We start from the raw sequence: 20,163 nt of genomic DNA on the forward strand, positions 1-20,163 counted from the left end.
CTTTAGTCAGGTGTGGAGATTTTGTAAACTCTGCGTGGATTTTTGTAGTGTTTTATACTGACCGCACAGTATTCCATCCTGTCCTATCTATCAAGCTAGACTGGCCTCCTGTGCTCATCCTGGTTTCATTCTGTGTATGTCTTTTCCCTCTCCACTCACAGTCATTACATGTGGGGGGCTAATCTATCCTTTGGGGATTTTCTCTGAGGCAAGATAGTTTTCCTGCTTCTATCTTTAGGGGAAGTTAGCTCTTAGGCTGTGACGAGTTGCATAGGGAGCGTTAGGAGCATTCCACGGCTGCTTCTAGTTGTGTGTTGAGCTTAGGGACTGCGGTCAGTATAGATACCACCTGCTCAGAGCTAGTCTCATGTCGCTCCATAATCACCAGACCATAACAGTACACCTGGCCAAAATTGAACTGAATGCCTCTCAAAAGAAGGAAAAGAAAAGGAGTTTTGAGTCATTTTTTTTCTTGGGTTTGTTTTGTCTTTTTTTTTTCCTCTTGATTTCTGGGTGATTCTGGATTTGGATGCAGGCATGGATGTTCAGGGTTTGTTTTCTCGTGTGGATCAGCTTGCTGCAAGAGTACAGAATATCCAAGATTTTGTTGTTCAGACTCCGGCCTTAGAGCCTAGAATTCCTACTCCGGATTTGTTTTACGGGGATAGATCTAAGTTTCTGAACTTTAAAAATAATTGCAAATTGTTTTTTGCTCTGAAACCCCGTTCCTCTGGTGATCCCATTCAGCAAGTAAAGATTGTTATTTCTCTGCTACGTGGCGATCCTCAGGACTGGGCATTCTCTCTTGAGTCGGGGAATCCGGCATTGCTTAATGTAGATGCATTTTTTCAATCGCTCGGATTATTGTATGAAGAACCTAACTCTGTAGAGCATGCTGAGAAAACACTGTTGGCCCTGTGTCAGGGTCAGGAAGCAGCAGAGTTATACTGCCAGAAATTTAGAAAATGGTCTGTGCTCACTGGATGGATTGAGGACGCTCTGGCAGCCATTTTCAGGAAGGGTCTTTCTGAAGCCCTTAACCCCTTTACCCCCAAGGGTGGTTTGCACGTCAATGACCAGGCCAATTTTTACAATTCTGACCACTGTCCCTTTATGAGGTTATAACTCTGGAACGCTTCAACGGATCCTGGTGATTCTGACATTGTTTTCTCGTGACATATTGTACTTCATGATAGTGGTAAAATTTCTTTGATAGTACCTGCGTTTATTTGTGAAAAAAACGGAAATTTGGCGAAAATTTTGAAAATTTCGCAATTTTCAAACTTTGAATTTTTATGCAATTAAATCACAGAGATATGTCACACAAAATACTTAATAAGTAACATTTCCCACATGGCTCCTTTACATCAGCATAATTTTGGAACCAAATTTTTTTTTTGTTAGGGAGTTATAAGGGTTAAAAGTTGACCAGCAATTTCTCATTTTTACACCATTTTTTTTTTAGGGACCACATCTCATTTGAAGTCATTTTGAGGGGTCTATATAATAGAAAATACCCAAGTGTGACACCATTCTAAAAACTGCACCCCTCAAGGTGCTCAAAACCACATTCAAGAAGTTTATTAACCCTTCAGGTGTTTAATAGGAATTTTTGGAATGTTTAAATAAAAATGAACATTTAACTTTTTTACACAAAAAATTTACTTCAGCTCCAATTTGTTTTATTTTACCAAGGGTAACAGGAGAAAATGGACCCCAAAAGTTGTTGTCCAATTTGTCCTGAGTACGCTGATACCCCATATGTGGCAGCAAACCACTGTTTGGGCGCATGGGAGAGCTCGGAAGGGAAGGAGCGCCGTTTGACTTTTCAATGCAAAATTGACAGGAATTGAGATGGGACGCCATGTTGCGTTTGGAGAGCCACTGATGTGCCTAAACATTGAAACCCCCCACAAGTGACACCATTTTGGAAAGTAGACCCCCTAAGGAACTTATCTGGATGTGTGGTGAGCACTTTGACCCACCAAGTGCTTCACAGAAGTTTATAATGCAGAACCGTAAAAATAAAAAATCATATTTTTTCACAAAAATTATATTTTTGCCCCCAATTTTTTATTTTTCCAAGGGTAAGAGAAGAAATTGGACCTCAAAAGTTGTTGTCCAATTTGTCCTGAGTACGTTGATACCCCACATGTGGCAGTAAACCACTGTTTGGGCGCATGGGAGAGCTCGGAAGGGAAGGAGCGCCGTTTGACTTTTCAATGCAAAATTGACAGAAATTGAGATGGGACGCCATGTTGCGTTTGGAGAGCCACTGATGTGCCTAAACATTGAAACCCCCCACAAGTGACACCATTTTGGAAAGTAGACCCCCTATGGAACTTATCTGGATGTGTGGTGAGCATTTTGACCCACCAAGGGCTTCACAGAAGTTTATAATGCAGAGCCATAAAAATAAAACAAAATTTTTTTCCCACAAAAATTATTTTTTAGCCCCCAGTTTTGTATTTTCCCTAGGGTAACAGGAGAAATTGGACCCCAAAAGTTGTTGTCCAATTTGTCCTGAGTACGCTGATACCCCATATGTGGGGGGGGGGAACCACCGTTTGGGCGCATGGGAGGGCTCGGAAGGGAAGGAGCGCCATTTGGAATGCAGACTTAGATGGAATGGTCTGCAGGCGTCACATTGCGTTTGCAGAGCCCCTAATGTACCTAAACAGTAGAAACCCCCCACAAGTGACACCATTTTGGAAAGTAGACCCCCTAAGGAACTCATCTTGATGTGTTGTGAGAGCTTTGAACCCCCAAATATTTCACTACAGTTTATAACGCAGAGCCGTGCAAATAAAAAATATTTTTTTTCCACAAAAATTATATTTTAGCCCCCAGTTTTGTATTTTTCCAAGGTTAGCAGGAGAAATTGGACCCTAAATGTTGTTGTCCAATTTGTCCTGAGTACGCTGATACCCGATATGTGGGGGGGAACCACCGTTTGGGCGCATGGGAGGGCTCGGAAGGGAAGGAGCATCATTTGGAATGCAGACTTAGATGGATTGGTCTGCAGGCGTCACATTGCGTTTGCAGAGCCCCTAATGTACCTAAACAGTAGAAACCCGCCACAAGTGACACCATTTTGGAAAGTAGACCCCCTAAGGAACTCATCTTGCTGTGTTGTGAGAGCTTTGAACCCCCAAGTATTTCACTACAGTTTATAACGCAGAGCCGTGCAAATAAAAAATATTTTTTTTTCCACAAAAATTATATTTTAGCCCCCAGTTTTGTATTTTCCCAAGGGTAACAGGACAAATTGGACCACAAAAGTTGTTGTCCTATTTGTCCTGAGTACGCTGATACCCCATATGTGAGGGTAAACCCCTGTTTAGGCACACGGGAGAGCTCGGAAGGGAAGGAGCACTGTTTTACTTTTTCAACACAGAATTGGCTGGAATTGAGATCGCCATGTCGTGTTTGGAGAGCCCCTTATGTGTCTAAACAGTGGAAACCCCCCAATTATAACTGAAACCCTAATCTAAACACACCCCTAACCCTAATTCCAACGGTAACCCTAACCACACCTCTAACCCTGACACACCCCTAACCCTAATCCCAACCCTATTCCCAACTGTAAATGTAATCTAAACCCTAACCCTAACTTTAGCCCCAACCCTAACCCTAGCCCTAACCCTAGCCCTAACCCTAGCCCTAACCCTAGCCCTAACCCTAATCCTAGCCCTAATGGGAAAATGGAAATAAATACATTTTTTTTATTTTTCCTTAACTAAGGGGGTGATGAAGGGGGGTTTGATTTACTTTTATAGCAGATTTTTTAGCGGATTTTTATGATTGGCAGCCGTCACTCACTGAAAGACGCTTTTTATTGCAAAAAATATTTTTTGCAATACCACATTTTGAGAGCTATAATTTTTCCATATTTTGGTCCACAGAGTCATGTGAGGTCTTGTTTTTTGCGGGACGAGTTGACGTTTTTATTGAAAACATTTTCGGGCACGTGACATTTTTTGATCGCTTTTTATTCCGATTTTTGTGAGGAAGAATGACCAAAAACCAGCTATTCATGAATTTCTATTGGGGGAGGCGTTTATATCGTTCCGCGTTTGGTAAAATTGATAAATCAGTTTTATTCTTCGGGTCAGTACGATTACAGCGATACCTCATTTATATCATTTTTTTATGTTTTGGCGCTTTTATACGATAAAAACTATTTTACAGAAAAAATAATTATTTTTGCATCGCTTTATTCTCAGGACTATAACTTTTTTATTTTTTTGCTGATGATGCTGTATGGCAGCTCGTTTTTTGTGGGACAGGATGAAGCTTTCATCGGTACCATGGTTATTTATATCTGTCCTTTTGATCGCATGTTATTCCACTTTTTGTTCGGCGGTATGATAATAAAGCGTTGTTTTTTGCCTTTTTTTTTTTTCTTACGGTGTTTACTGAAGGGGTTAACTAGTGGGACAGTTTTATAGGTCGGGTCATTACGGACGCGGCGATACTAAATATGTATACTTTTATTGTTTTTTTTTTTAAATTTAGATGAAGAAATGTATTTATGGGAATAATATTTTTTTTTTTTCATTATTTTGGAATATTTTTTTTTATTTTTTTTTTACACATTTGGAAAAATTTTTTTTTACTTTTTTACTTTGTCCCAGGGGGAAACATCACAGATCAGTGATCTGACAGTTTGCACAGCACTCTGTCAGATCACTGATCTGACATGCAGCGCTGCAGCCTTCACAGTGCCTGCTCTGAGCAGGCTCTGTGAAGCCACCTCCCTCCCTGCAGGACCCGGATCCGTGGCCATCTTGGATCCGGGCCTGGAACAGGGAGGGAGGGAGGTAAGACCCTCGCAGCAACGCGATCAAGTCGCGTTGCTGCGGGGGTCTCAGGGAAGCCCGCAGGGAGCCCCCTCCCTGCGCGGTACTTCCCTGCACCGCCGGCACATCGCGATCATCTGTGATCGCGGTGTGCCAGGGGTTAATGTGCCGGGGGCGGTCCGTGACCGCTCCTGGCACATAGTGCCGGATGTCAGCTGCGATAAGCCCCGTGAGCGCTGCCGATCGCTATGACGTACTATCCCCTCCAGGGTCAGATAAGCCCAGGGCACCTCGACGGGATAGTACGTCTAAGGTCACAGAGGGGTTAAAGATGTTATGGTGGGGTTTCCCACGCCTATTGGTTTGAGCGAATCTATGTCTCTAGCCATTCAGATTGATCGTCGCCTGCGTGAACACAGGGTGGTGCACCATATGGCTGTGTCCTCTGAGCAGAGTCCTGAATCCATGCAATGTGATAGGATTTTCACTAGAGCGGAACAGAGGGGATACAGACGTCAGAATAGGCTGTGTTTTTACTGTGGTGATTCAGCTCATGCTATTTCTGATTGCCCTAAGCTTATTAAGAAGGTCGCCAGATCTGTTACCATTAGTGCTGTGCACCCTAAATTTCTCCTGTCTGTAACCCTGATTTGCTCATTGTCATCTTTTTCTGTCATGGCATTTGTGGATTCAGGCGCTGCTCTGAACTTAATGGACTTAGAATTCGCTAGGCGCTGTGGTTTTTCCTTGCAGCCTTTGCAGAGTCCCATACCCTTGAGGGGTATTGATGCTACTCCATTGGCCAAGAATAAACCTCAGTACTGGACGCAGATGACTATGTGCATGGCTCCTGCACATCAGGAAGATTGCCGTTTTCTGGTGTTGCATAATTTACATGATGTTGTTGTACTGGGTTTTCCATGGTTACAGGAACATAATCCAGTGCTGGATTGGAAATCAATGTCTGTGACTAGTTGGGGTTGTCAAGGGGTACATAGTGACGTTCCTCTGATGTCAATTTCCTTTTCCCCCTCTTCTGAGGTCCCTGAGTTTTTGTCGGATTTCCAGGATGTATTCGATGAGCCCAAGTCCAGTTCCCTTCCTCCGCACAGGGACTGTGATTGTGCTATTGACTTGATTCCTGGTTGTAAGTTCCCTAAGGGCCGACTTTTCAATCTGTCTGTACCAGAGCATGCCGCCATGCGGAGCTATGTTAAGGAGTCTTTAGAGAAGGGGCATATTCGGCCGTCTTCGTCACCATTGGGAGCGGGATTCTTTTTTGTTGCCAAGAAGGATGGCTCCTTGAGACCCTGTATTGATTATCGTCTTCTTAATAAGATCACGGTCAAATTCCAATACCCCTTGCCTTTGCTTACTGATTTATTTGCTAGGATTAAGGGGGCTAGTTGGTTTACCAAGATTGACCTTCGAGGGGCATATAATCTTGTTCGTATTAGAAAGGGTGAGGAATGGAAAACTGCATTCAATACGCCCGAAGGCCATTTTGAATACCTTGTGATGCCTTTCGGGCTTTCTAATGCTCCATCTGTGTTTCAGTCCTTTATGCATGATATTTTCCGCAATTATCTTGACCAATTCTTGATTGTGTATTTGGATGATATTTTGATTTTTTCCGATGATTGGGAGTCTCATGTGAAGCAGGTCAGGATGGTGTTCCAGATCCTTCGTGATAATGCTCTATTTGTGAAGGGGTCTAAGTGCCTATTTGGAGTTCAGAAGGTTTCTTTTTTGGGGTTTATTTTTTCCCCTTCGTCTATAGAAATGGATCCTGTTAAGGTCCAAGCCATTCATGACTGGATTCAACCCACATCTGTGAAGAGCCTTCAGAAATTTTTGGGCTTTGCTAATTTTTATCGTCGTTTCATTGCTAACTTCTCTAGTGTGGTTAAACCCCTGACCGATTTGACTAAGAAAGGCGCTGATGTGACTAACTGGTCCTCTGAGGCTGTCGAGGCTTTTCAGGAACTTAAACGCCGATTTACTTCTGCCCCTGTCTTGCGTCAGCCGGATGTTTCTCTTCCTTTTCAGGTTGAGGTTGACGCTTCCGAGATTGGGGCAGGGGCCGTTTTGTCACAGAGGAATTCTGATGGTTCCTTGATGAAGCCATGTGCCTTCTTTTCTCGGAAGTTTTCGCCTGCGGAACGCAATTATGATGTCGGCAATCGGGAGTTGTTGGCTATGAAGTGGGCATTTGAGGAGTGGCGTCATTGGCTTGAGGGAGCCAAGCACCGCATTGTGGTCTTGACCGATCATAAGAATCTGATTTACCTTGAGTCGGCCAAGCGGCTGAATCCTAGACAGGCTCGATGGTCCCTGTTTTTCTCCCGTTTTGATTTTGTGGTCTCGTATCTTCCGGGATCTAAGAATGTTAAGGCGAATGCCCTTTCTAGGAGTTTTTTGCCTGATTTCCCTGGAGTCCTTGAGCCGGTTGGCATTCTTAGGGAAGGGGTGATTTTATCTGCCATCTCCCCTGATTTACGGCGGGCGCTTCAGGAGTTTCAGGCTGATAAGCCTGACCGCTGTCCTGTGGGGAAGCTGTTTGTCCCTGATAGATGGACAAGTAAGGTAATTTCTGAGGTCCATTGTTCTGTGTTGGCCGGTCATCCTGGAATTTTTGGTACCAGAGTTTTGGTTGCTAGGTCCTTTTGGTGGCCTTCCTTGTCGCGCGATGTGCGTGCTTTTGTGCAGTCCTGTGGGACCTGTGCCCGGGCTAAGCCTTGCTGTTCCCGTGCCAGTGGGTTGCTTACACCTTTGCCCATTCCGGAGAGGCCTTGGACGCATATTTCCATGGATTTTATTTCAGATCTTCCTGTGTCCCAGAGGATGTCTGTTATCTGGGTGGTTTGTGACCGGCTCTCTAAAATGGTCCATTTGGTACCTTTGCCTAAATTGCCTTCCTCCTCTGATTTGGTTCCATTGTTTTTTTCAAGATGTGGTTCGTTTGCATGGCATTCCGGAGAATATTGTGTCTGATAGAGGTTCTTTGTTTGTTTTCAGGTTTTGGCGGGCCTTTTGTGTTAGGATGGGTATTGATTTGTCTTTTTCTTCAGCGTTCCATCCTCAGACAAATGGCCAAACTGAGCGAACTAATCAAACCTTGGAAACCTATTTGAGATGCTTTGTGTCTGCTGATCAGGATGATTGGGTGACTTTTTTGCCGTTGGCCGAGTTTGCCCTTAATAATCGGGCCAGTTCGGCTACTTTGGTTTCGCCTTTCTTTTGTAATTTTGGTTTCCATCCTCGTTTTTCTTCAGGGCAGGTTGAGTCTTCTAATTGTCCTGGTGTGGATTCTGTGGTGGGCAGGTTGCAGCGGATTTGGGCTCATGTGGTGGACAATTTGACGTTGTTCCAGGAAAGGGCTCAGCGTTTTGCTAACCGCCGTTGGTGTGTTGGTCCTCGGCTTCGTGTGGGGGATTTGGTCTGGTTATCCTCTCGTCATGTCCCTATGAAGGTTTCTTCCCCTAAGTTCAAGCCTCGGTTTATTGGTCCTTATAAGATTTCTGAGATTATCAATCCTGTGTCTTTTTGTTTGGCCCTTCCAGCTTCTTTTTCCATCCACAATGTTTTCCATAGATCTTTGTTGCGGAGATATGTGGTGCCCGTTGTTCCATCTGTTGATCCTCCTGCCCCGGTGTTGGTTGAGGGGGAGTTGGAATATGTGGTTGAGAAAATTTTGGATTCTCGTTTTTCAAGGCGGAAGCTTCAGTATCTTGTCAAGTGGAAGGGTTATGGCCAGGAGGATAATTCTTGGGTTGTTGCCTCCGATGTTCATGCCGCCGAGTTGGTTCGTGCTTTTCATTTGGCTCGTCCTGATAGGCCTGGGGGCTGTGGTGAGGGTTCGGTGACCCCTCCTCAAGGGGGGGTGTTATGACCTGGTGATTAGGAGCACCTGGAATGACCTGATAGTTAAACCTCATACAGGACGAGATCTGGGATGTGGGAGCTCTGCTGACCGCAAGCCCTAATCCTATCACACACACTAAAAATAGCCGTGGAGCGCTCCTGACCAGACCTAGGCGCCTCGTCACAGCCTAAGAACTATCTAGCCCTAGAGATAGAAAATAAAGCCTACCTTGCCTCAGAGAAATTCCCCAAAGGCAAAGGAAGCCCCCCACATATATTGACTGTGAGTAAAGATGAAAGTCACAAACGCAAAAAAGAAACAGGTTTCAGCAAAGGGAGGCCACACTTACTAAATAGACAGAGGATAGGAAAGGTAACTTTGCGATCAGCACAAAAACCTACAAAAGACCACGCAGAGTGTGCAAAAAAGACCTCCGCACCGACTCACGGTGCGGAGGGGCCACTCTGCATCCCAGAGCTTCCAGCTAGCAAGACAAAATCATGAAAACCAGCTGGACAAGAAAACAATGAACAAATAATGACTATCAGGAACTAAGCTTCTGCAGGAGAAGGCAGGTCACCAGAGAGATCCAGGAGCGAACTGAGCCAATGCAAAAACATTGACAGCTGGCATGGAGTAACGGTCTGAGAGGAATTAAATAGAGCAGTCAACCAAAGGATAAACCACGTCACCTGTGCAAGGAACCTCAGAAGCAGCAGCTTCACTCACAGCCACCAGAGGAAGCCCATGGACAGAACCAGCCGAAGTACCACTCACGACCACAGGAGGGAGCTCGACAACAGAATTCACAACAGGGGGGGTACTGTTGTGAATTCCGTTCTTGGTTGTACCGTATATACTCGAGTATAAGCCGACCCGAGTATAAGCCGACCCCCCTAATTTTGCCACAAAAAACTGGGAAAACTTATTGACTCGAGTATAAGCCTAGGGTGGAAATGCAGCATTTACCGGTGAATTTCAAAAATAAAAATAGATCATTATTTCCCCAAAGCTGTGCCATATAGTGCTCTGCACCGTTCATTTTGTCCCATAGCTGTGCCCCATACTGTGCTCTGCACCGTTCATTATTGCCCCATATACAATGCTCTACACCGTTCATTATTGCCCCATATCTGTGCCCCATATATGCTCTGCACCGTTCATTATTGTCCCATATCTGTGCTCTGCACCGTTCATTTTGTCCCATATCTGTGCCCCATATACAATGCTCTGCACCGTTCATTTTGTCCCATAGCTCTGCCCCATACAGTGCTCTGCACCGTTCATTATTGCCCCATATCTGTGCCCCATATATGCTCTGCGCTGTTCAGTATTGTCCCATAAATGCTCCACATAAATCTGTGCCGCTGCTGCTGCTGCAATAAAAAAAAACAAAAAAAACCACATACTCACCTCTCTTGCTTGCAGCTCCCAGCGTTCGGTCCCGGCGTCTCCATCTTCCCGGCATCTCTGCTCTGACTGATCAGGCAGAGGGCGCCGCGCACACTATATGCGTCATCGCGCCCTCTGACCTGAACAGTCAGAGCGCAGACGCCGGGAAGATGGAGGCGCCGGGAAGATGGAGCGACGCCCGGCGGCTGGAACGCGGACAGGTGAATATAAAATACTCACCTGGTCCCAGCGATCCTGACGCTCCCTCTGCCTGTCACACGGTCTTCGGTGCCGCAGCCTCTTCCTCTATCAGCGGTCACCGGCACCGCTGATTAGAGAAATGAATAGGCGGCTCCACCCCTATGGGAGGTGGATCCGCCTATTCATTTTTCTAATGAGCGGTCCCACGTGACCGCTGAAGAGGGGAAGAACTGCAGCACCGAAGACCGTGGGACGGCAGGGACAGCGCCAGGATCGCTGGGACTAGGTAAGTATACCTCAGCGCCCTCTCCCCCTCACCCGCCGACCCTGCCACCCACCTTGACTCGAGTATAAGCCGAGAGGGGCACTTTCAGCCCAAAAATTTGGGCTGAAAATCTCGGCTTATACTCGAGTATATACGGTAAGTAGTATTTTTGTGAGTTCTGCTCTTGGGCTCCTCCTGTGGTCTTTAGTGGTATTACTGCTTCTTGGATTTAGCTTCTCAGCTGTTTCCTTTGATTGTCTTTTGGGCTTGGCTATATTAGTCTGGCCTTAGCCCTCAATCAATGCCAGTTGTCAATTGTCTCTGCCTGGAGTCTTTGCTCTTTGGATTGTCCTGACTCTCTGACCAAGTTCTGCAAAGCTAAGTCCTTCTATGTCCTTTGCAGTTCACTTATTGTGGACTTGTTGTTTTGTACTGTCGTGTTTTTTGCTCATTTGTCCAGTTTATCAGTATGGATCTATTTAGCTAAACTGGAAGCTCTGGGCAGCAGAGTTTGCCCTCCACACCTTTAGTTAGGTGTGGAGATTTTTGCATTTCTCTGCGGTGGACTTTTTCTAGTTTTTTCTACTGACCGCACAGAGCTCTTTTCTGTACTTTCCTTTTTAGCTAGAAGTGGCCTCCTGTGCTCAATCTTGTTTCATACTACGTATGTCATTTCATTCTCCTCTTACAGTCATTACATGTGGGGGGCTAATCTATCATTTGGGGATTTTCTCTGAGGCAAGATAGTTTTCCTGCTTCTATCTTTAGGGGAAGTTAGCTCTTAGGCTGTGACGAATTGCCTAGGGAGCGTTAGGAGCAATCCACGGCTGCTTCTAGTTGTGTGTTGAGCTTAGGGTCTGCGGTCAGTATAGATACCACCTGCTCAGAGCTAGTTTCATGTCGCTCCATAATCACCAGACCATAACAGTTCCCATTGTTATACGAAGGGACCCAGAAGTGTTAGTCAGAAATAATAAAGTGTCATCGGTGTATAACGCGACCTTCTCTTCACTATTCCCTCTACGAAACCCAACTAGTCCTGGATGCTCCCTGATAATCGATGCCAGGGGTCAATGGCCAGTGCAAAGAGCAGGGGGCAACGGGCACCCTGCCTCGTACCTCTACTCAGTCCAAAAGCCGGGGAGAGGTGTCCATTTACCCAAATTCTAGCTATCGGCTTACCAAACAGCAATTTAACCCATGAAATAAAACTAGGTCCTATACCCATCTTTTCCAACACCACCCACAAATATTCCTACTCAACAGAATTGAACATCCAGAGAACATACAGCTCCATCACCTGAAGATTAAGAAACAATCTCCGGATATTAACCGCTGTGGATCTAGCAGGCATGAAGCCGGACTGAATACCTTCGGTCTGACATAACTGAGAGCCGAAAAACGAAGAGATCCAGAATAAAATTAAAATAAGGCTTTATTACGGAAAACATATCCAGTGCCATAGTGCACAAGCACCAAAACAAGAAGTGGGAGGCCAAGTAATATATCTCGCTAAAAGCATATAATGTAAAAATCCATCAAATTTGAAAAAGACGGAACGCACGGCTCTGGAAGAACTAAAGTCCTGGAAGGATGTAGTGTATAAACCAGCGGACAAAAGGGGCAATCTGGTCATCTGGCCTTGCCAGATGTACAAGAAACAAGCATATAGGCTGCTTGATGATGTAACATGCTACCGTAAAGTAACATTTAATCCTCTACCTTCCTTCCAGGAGAAGCTTGTGAACATTTTAGACAAGGCGTTTACCAAAGAGATCATTTCTAAGAAATTATTGGATACCATAAAAAACTTGCATCCAAGATTACAGACCTTTTACATCATTCCTAAATTGCATAAGAACCCTGTGGACCCACCCGGACGACCAATCGTTGCAGGTATTGGGGGATTATGTGAGATTGTTTCTGATATAGTTGAATATTTCCTGAAACCAAGAGTCTCGACATTGCCTTCATATATTAAGGACACTACAGCAGTCCTTCAACGTATTGACCAACTACAGGTAGAAGAGAGTGTCATCATGGTGACGGCGGACGTAGAGGCGTTGTATACGTCTATCCGCCATACGGACGGCCTATGGGCCACTAAGTGGTTTTTACAATCGAGCAATATTCATCCCCCCATTGCCGACCTTATCTTGATTTTGATGGAATTAATTTTGAATCATAACGTATTCACGTTTAAGAACAATATCTTTCTTCAGATACAGGGTACGGCAATGGGGGCGTCCTGTGCCCCGGCCTATGCAAATTTATTTTTGGGGGGCGTAGGAGAGGATCATCTTTCAGGAGGACCTCATCCAGAATGTGAACTTAGTTCACAACTGGATGAGGTATGTAGATGATATTTTGTTTTTTTTTTGGGAAGGTTCTTTGGATGGTCTTAACCGTTTTATGAACACTTTGAATAATAATAACATCAATGTCAAACTCACATTTCATACCGGTAGGAGCCTGGACTTTTTGGACCTAAAGATCACGGTGACACAAGAAGGATGTATAAGTACCGATGTATTCCGGAAGCCCACGGCCACTAATGCACTGTTACAAGCGGATTCGTCTCACCTGAAATCAACTATCAGGGGAATTCCCATTGGGCAGTTCTTACGTCTCAGGAGGATATGTTCGGAAGATAAACAATTTGAGCATCAGGCTACAGATTCAACCCAGAGGTTTATGGCAAGAGGGTACAGCTCTCGATGTATTAATAGAGGATACATAAGAGCTAAGAGATCCACTCGGGACGAATTGTTATACAAACAGAAACAAGAAACTAAGGGTGAAGAAGAGAATCAGGTGAGATTTATCTCAATTTATAACTGCCAATGGCTGGGCCTAACAAATATTATCCGAAAACACTGGGAGGTCCTAATGGTTGATCCCACCTTGAAACGGGTACTGCCCCTGCTCCATCCTTTGTGGCCAGACGCTCACCAAACCTTAGGATGCTTTGGTTAAAAGCCATTATGAAGCTCCAGGATCTGGACCCTCTAGACCCTTAGGGGGGGAACGCAAAGGTTTCTTCCCATGTGGGCTATGTAAGGGGTGCCTTAACCTTACCAGGGCTACTGATTTTTGTAATTTTGATGGCTCAAAAACATTTGAGATTAGGAAGCACCTTAGTTGTAATTCCCGGGGAGTCATCTACCATGCCCAATGTCCCTGCGGTAAGGTATATATTGGATTAACCTCCAGGGAGCGAAAAGTGAGAACAAGGGAACATGTCAGGGACATCAATAAAGCAAGAACGGTGGAGGATGAAACAACATTAAAAACCTTGCCCAGGCACGATAAGAGGTATCATGATGGACAAACTACAGGCCTGAAAATTAAGGGTATTGACCAGATTAATGTAAACATACATGGGGGTGATTTAGGTAGGATCCTGGCCCAATTGGAAATCAAATGGATTTACAGACTAGGGACAATGACCCCACAGGGCCTTAATGAGAGTCTGGAATTTGCCTCGTTTTTATAATATTCTAATTGTGTATGGTATATTTATCCTTTTTCTGCCTTTAAGAGACATTCTTTTATGGGATTGGGTTGAGTTTTTTTTTATCTTTTTCTACTGTTGGTTTTAAATATATAATGTTATGTTTTTATGATATTAACGTCTTTTTATTGATTCATAGGAGCATGTGATCTATGATTGTTGCCTTCCTTATTTTTTCCTGTCATGGTACACTGCGTAGGGAACATGCCTTTTCCATCTATCAGACATTGGACACAGCGGAGGTTATGGAATCAGAGATCGGCTTCCTCCAAGAATTAAGGACTACTGAATACAGGAAAGAAATATATCTTGGTACCGTGTGGAGGATATGGAGGATACCAGAATGTACCGCATCTTTATGGGACTACTGAATGACATTCCATGGACATTTTCTTTTATAGGTGTCCCTTTTGCTAGGGAATTTTTTTTTTATTGTGCCTTATATGGAGGGCTCTCCCTTAAATTATGTTATAACCTTTCCAAATTGTAACGTATCTGGATATTTTGTTGGCTAATGGATGGGTTGGATAGGAGGGACATTTCGGAGGGATATGTAGTTAGTGGGTATTGTAGATATGCTATACTAATGTTGCTATCTAAGGCTACTTTCACACTGGCATTTTTTGCCAGACGTCGCAATGCGTCGTTTATGGCAAAAAACGCATCCTGCAAAGTTGTTTGCAGGATGCGTTTTTGCCCCATAGATTAACATTAGCGACGCATTGCGACGCCTTGCCACACATCGCAACCGTCGTGCGACGGTTGCGCCGTGTTGTGGCGGAACGCCGGGAGCAAAAAACGTTACATGTAACGTTTTTTGCTCCTGACGGACCGCTCCTGACGGAACTCCGCCCCCACCTCCCCGCACCTCACAATGGGGCAGCGGATGCGCCGGAGAAATGCATCCGCTGCACCCGTTGTGCAGTGCGTCAAACGCTAGCGTCGGAATCTCTGGCCGACGCATTGCGACGGGGAGATTCCGACGCTAGTGTGAAAGTAGCCTAAGAGTGGATGATTTATGGGGATTTATTGCGGATATTAAATACTATATATTAATATGCACTTTACTTGAAGCACTTTATTAAAGATTAAATTTTATATTGCATTAGTCACTTTGTATCTTTTCACTGGCACCTTAAATGATGTAGTTTTCTATATTGGCGATGCCCCACCATTGAGTGATATATTAAATATAATCTAGATATGCACTGGAGCACTTTATTTATTCTTTTCACTATGGTAACTATTACACTTAAAACCGGTATTACCGGTGTGTCTAGATCGCACGTAGCACTTTCGGGATAATCATGTGAAGCTTTTGCTATTTTATTTCATGCTTCCACAAAGGGTTGGCACCATATTCATAGCGGCTCCTTTTGCGCGATGCTTCTCGTTCCCATGTTTGTACATATATTTACGTTCGGATCTCCTCCGCGCAGTCAGTCCTCCTCCATGGCTGTGCGCATGCGCCTTTCCCCCGCCCTATTCACTTTCGGATGCGCTCTGTGCTGGACCGCTTGCGTACCAGCAAGCGTTCCACTGAGCGCAGGTCCGGAAGTGGGGAAGAAGGACGCACGCGCCGATAGTAGCCTGGTGATACCTGGCAACACTTGCGACCACATGACTCCGGTATCACATCCCATTGGTGCTTATGTATGATAAAAACTCCGTACTTACCCACCCTAAACACGCCCCCGGAAGAAGCTTGTTGCGAAACGCGCGTTGGGGTGAGGTGGGACGCTGGGTCAGCCGCAGGTAGATTTTGCAATTGTTTTGTATTTGGCACATATTTATAACGGTTACACTATAGGTATGCTTAGGCAACCAAAGTGGAATATACCGGACCTATGTGTGACATTGTTTTTACTACACTGCATTATATGCTTTTAGCGAGATATATTACTTCTTGTTTTGGTGCTTGTGCACTATGGCACTGGATATGTTTTCTGTAATAAAGCCTTATTTTAATTTTATTCTGGATCTCTTCGTTTTTCGGCTGTCTGTTATGTCCGACAGAAGGTATTGAGTATGCATTAGGAAGTGCCAGCTGTATAATATGGACATTGGTTGTTAAATGAAGCCAGACTGGTCAGAATGGATGACTGTGGAAATTACTGTATAGACGCCAGAACCGTCGCAATAATTCTACCATCAGTTGGCAATAAAGATATGGGCCTGTATGAGTCAGGGATTAAAGGGTCTTTATTTGGCTCAGGTCTGACCACTATCACTGCCTCTTCACCGCCTCCTCGAAGGTAGCCAGCAAGTGGGGAAGAAGAATATTTCCAAACTTCTTATATATTTCCGTGGGAAGCCGTCTAGTCCTGACGATTTGTTATTAGCCATCGCGGCTAAGGCCATTTGTAACTCCTTGATCTTTACCACTAAATGTCGGTAGTTTGATTTCCCTAAGGTAGGATAAGATCTGTTCTATTAAATTGCAGTTTGGATGTATATAGATCTTTATAAAATTCTAGCAGAGTGTTCGAGATCTGGACAGTCATAAAAGAACTGCCCATCTGAGCCCTTGCTACCACGGCATTGCACTCACAAGTGTGACCCCGGCCTAAGAGAGAAGATACTAACTGTATTGTGCGTGCAGCTCTGGGTGTGACTGGAGTAATATGCCATACGAGCCGCTGACACCTGTGACACCTATGACAGTACGGAGCCTATGTACAGTGACCCTCACAGGGTGAGCTGAGGAAGCAGTGGGCGGACAGCAGCTTCAGGGAGTGAACCTCAAACAGCACCCGATGAAAGAGCAGATTATGTGCGGACGGGCGACGCTCCGGGGACACAGACAGACACTGCAGGATGAATTCCTAGAAAACAAGAAGGTACAGATAGATACGCTGCGTCCACGGAGAGAGCGGCCAGAAAGTCACCACTCTCCACATTGTTACACAAATGAGTTTGGTCTTCTCTGCAGCATGATATGGGTCATCGTCAGCGTGAGATCGGTCATAGTCAGCGTGAGATCGGTCATCGTCAGCGTGAGATGGCTCAAAGTCTGCGTGAGATGGCTCAAAGTCAGCGTGAGATGGCTCAAAGTCTGCGTGAGATGGCTCAAAGTCAGCGTGAGATGGGTCATCGTCAGTGTGAGATCGGTCATAGTCAGCGTTCGATGGGTCATCGTCAGCGTGAGATGGCTCAAAGTCAGCGTGAGATGGCTCAAAGTCAGCGTGAGATGGCTCAAAGTCAGCGTGAGATGGCTCAAAGTCAGCGTGAGATGGCTCAAAGTCAGCGTGAGATGGCTCAAAGTCAGCGTGAGATGGCTCATCGTGAGATGGGTCATAGTCAGCGTGAGATGGCTCAAAGTCTGCGTGAGATGGATCACAGTCAGCGTGAGATGGCTCATCATCAGTGTGAGATGGGTCACAGTCAGCGTGAGATGGCTCATAGTGAGATGGGTCATAGTCAGCGTGAGATGGCTCATAGTGAGATGGGTCATAGTCAGCGTGAGATGGATCACAGTCAGCATGAGATGGCTCATCGTCAGATGGTTCATCATCAGTGTTCGATGGGTCGTCAACGTGAGATGGCTCAAAGTCAGCGTGAGATGGCTCATTGTGAGATGGCTCATCGTCAGCGTGAGAGGGATCATCGTCAGATGGGTCATAATCGGTGTTAGATGGGTCATAGTCAGCGTGAGATGGCTCAAAGTCTGCTTGAGATGGCTCATCATCAGTGTGAGATGGCTCAAAGTCGGCGTGAGATGGGTCATAGTCAGCGTGAGATGGATCACAGTCAGCATGAGATGGCTCATCGTCAGCGTGAGATGGGTCATTATCAGCGTGAGATGGGTCACAGTCAGCGTGAGAAGGATCATCATCAGCGTGAGATGGGTCACAGTCAGCGTGAGATGGGTCACAGTCAGCGTGAGATGGGTCATAGTCAGCGTGAGAGGGATCATCATCAGCGTGAGATGGGTCACAGTGAGCGTGAGATGAATCATAGTCAGCGTGAGATGAATCATAGTCAGCGTGAGATGGGTCACAGTCAGCGTGAGATGGGTCATAGTCAGCGTGAGATGGGTCATAGTCAGCGTGAGATGGGTCATAGTCAGCGTGAGATGGGTCATAGTCAGCGTGAGATGGGTCATAGTCAGCGTGAGATGGGTCATAGTCAGCGTGAGATGGGTCACAGTGAGCGTGAGATGGGTCATAGTCAGCGTGAGATGGGTCATCGTCAGCGTGAGAGGGATCATCATCAGCGTGAGATGGGTCACAGTCAGCGTGAGATGGGTCACAGTCAGCGTGAGATGGGTCATAGTCAGCGTGAGATGGATCCTTGTCAGCGTGAGAGGGATCATCATCAGGGTGAGATGGGTCATAGTTAGCGTGAGATGGGTCATAGTCAGCATGAGATGGGTCATAGTCAGCGTGAGAAAGATCATCATCAGCGTGAGATGGGTCACAGTGAGCATGAGATGAATCATAGCGTGAGATGGGTCACAGTGAGCGTGAGATGGGTCACAGTGAGCGTGTGATGGGTCACAGTGAGTGTGAGATGGGTCACAGTCAGCGTGAGATAGGTCACAGTGAGTGTGAGATGAATCATAGTCAGCGTGAGATGGGTCACAGTCAGCGTGAGATGGGTCATAGTCAGCGTGAGATGGGTCATAGTCAGCGTGAGATGGATCCTTGTCAGCGTGAGAGGGATCATCATCAGCATGAGATGGTCAGAGTCAGCGTGAGATGGGTCAGTCAGCGTGAGATCGGTCATAGTCAGAGTGAGATGGATCATTGTCAGCGTGAGATAGGTCACAGTCAGTGTAAGAGGGATCATCAAGCAGCGTGAGATGGGTCATAGTCAGCGTGAGATGGCTCATCATCATATGGGTCATAGTGAGCGTGAGATGGATCATTGTCAGCGTGAGATAGGTCAGTCAGTGTGAGAGGGATCATCAAGCAGCGTGAGAGGGATCATCGTCAGCGTGACATGGGTCATCGTCAGAGTGAGATGAGTCATCGTCGGCGTGACATGGGTCATCGTCAGCATGAGATAGGTCATCGTCAGCGTGAGATGGGTCGTCAGCATTGCATGGGTCATCATCAGCGTGAGATGGGTCATAGCGTGAGATGGATCACAGTCAGCGTGAGATGGGTAATAGTCAGCATGATGGGTCATTGTCAGCGTGACATGGGTCATCGTCAGATGGGTCATAGTCACCGTGAGATGGGTCATAGTCAGCGTGAGATGGGTCATAGTCAGCGTGAGATGGGTCATAGTCAGTGTGAGATGGGTCAGTCAACGTGAGATGGGTCATAGTCAGCATGATGGGTCACAGTCAGCGTTCGATGGGTCATAGTCAGCGGGAGATGGATCACAGTCAGCGTGAGATGGGTAATCGTTAGTGTGAGATGGGTCATAGTCAGCGTGAGATGGCTCAAAGTCAGCGTGAGATGGCTCAAAGTCAGCGTGAGATGGCTCAAAGTCAGCGTGAGATGGGTCAAAGTCAGCGTGAGATGGCTCAAAGTCAGCGTGAGATGGGTCATAGTCAGCGTGAGATGGCTCATAGTCAGCGTGAGATGGCTCAATGTCTGCGTGAGATGGATCACAGTCAGCGTGAGATGGCTCATCATCAGTGTGAGATGGGTCACAGTCAGCGTGAGATGGCTCATAGTGAGATGGGTCATAGTCAGCGTGAGATGGCTCATAGTGAGATGGGTCATAGTCAGCGTGAGATGGATCACAGTCAGCATGAGATGGCTCATCGTCAGATGGTTCATCATCAGTGTTCGATGGGTCGTCAGCGTGAGATGGCTCAAAGTCAGCGTGAGATGGCTCATTGTGAGATGGCTCATCGTCAGCGTGAGAGGGATCATCGTCAGATGGGTCATAATCGGTGTTAGATGGGTCATAGTCAGCGTGAGATGGCTCAAAGTCTGCTTGAGATGGCTCATCATCAGTGTGAGATGGCTCAAAGTCGGCGTGAGATGGGTCATAGTCAGCGTGAGATGGATCACAGTCAGCATGAGATGGCTCATCGTCAGCGTGAGATGGGTCATTATCAGCGTGAGATGGGTCACAGTCAGCGTGAGAAGGATCATCATCAGCGTGAGATGGGTCACAGTCAGCGTGAGATGGGTCACAGTCAGCGTGAGATGGGTCATAGTCA

At 45.9% G+C, this 20,163-nt stretch overlaps 1 protein-coding gene across 4 annotated transcripts in view; it reads right to left on the minus strand.

Moving 5' to 3' along the window:
- Positions 1 to 20,163, minus strand: part of NRBP2 (nuclear receptor binding protein 2) — a 226,668-nt gene that overhangs the window by 19,549 nt on the left and 186,956 nt on the right. For all 4 annotated transcript variants that reach the window (XR_011314155.1, XM_069732161.1, XM_069732164.1 and 1 more), the window contains exon 12: positions 16,732 to 16,864. Coding sequence is in view for 3 of the 4 variants with exons in the window: in XM_069732161.1 (XP_069588262.1) it covers positions 16,732 to 16,864 (133 nt within the window). In the remaining variant the exon portion in view is untranslated. The remainder of the gene's footprint in view (positions 1 to 16,731; positions 16,865 to 20,163) is intronic.

The sequence above is a fragment of the Ranitomeya imitator genome, chromosome 6 (assembly GCF_032444005.1).
Source record: "Ranitomeya imitator isolate aRanImi1 chromosome 6, aRanImi1.pri, whole genome shotgun sequence".
Taxonomy (NCBI): Eukaryota; Metazoa; Chordata; class Amphibia; order Anura; family Dendrobatidae; genus Ranitomeya; species Ranitomeya imitator.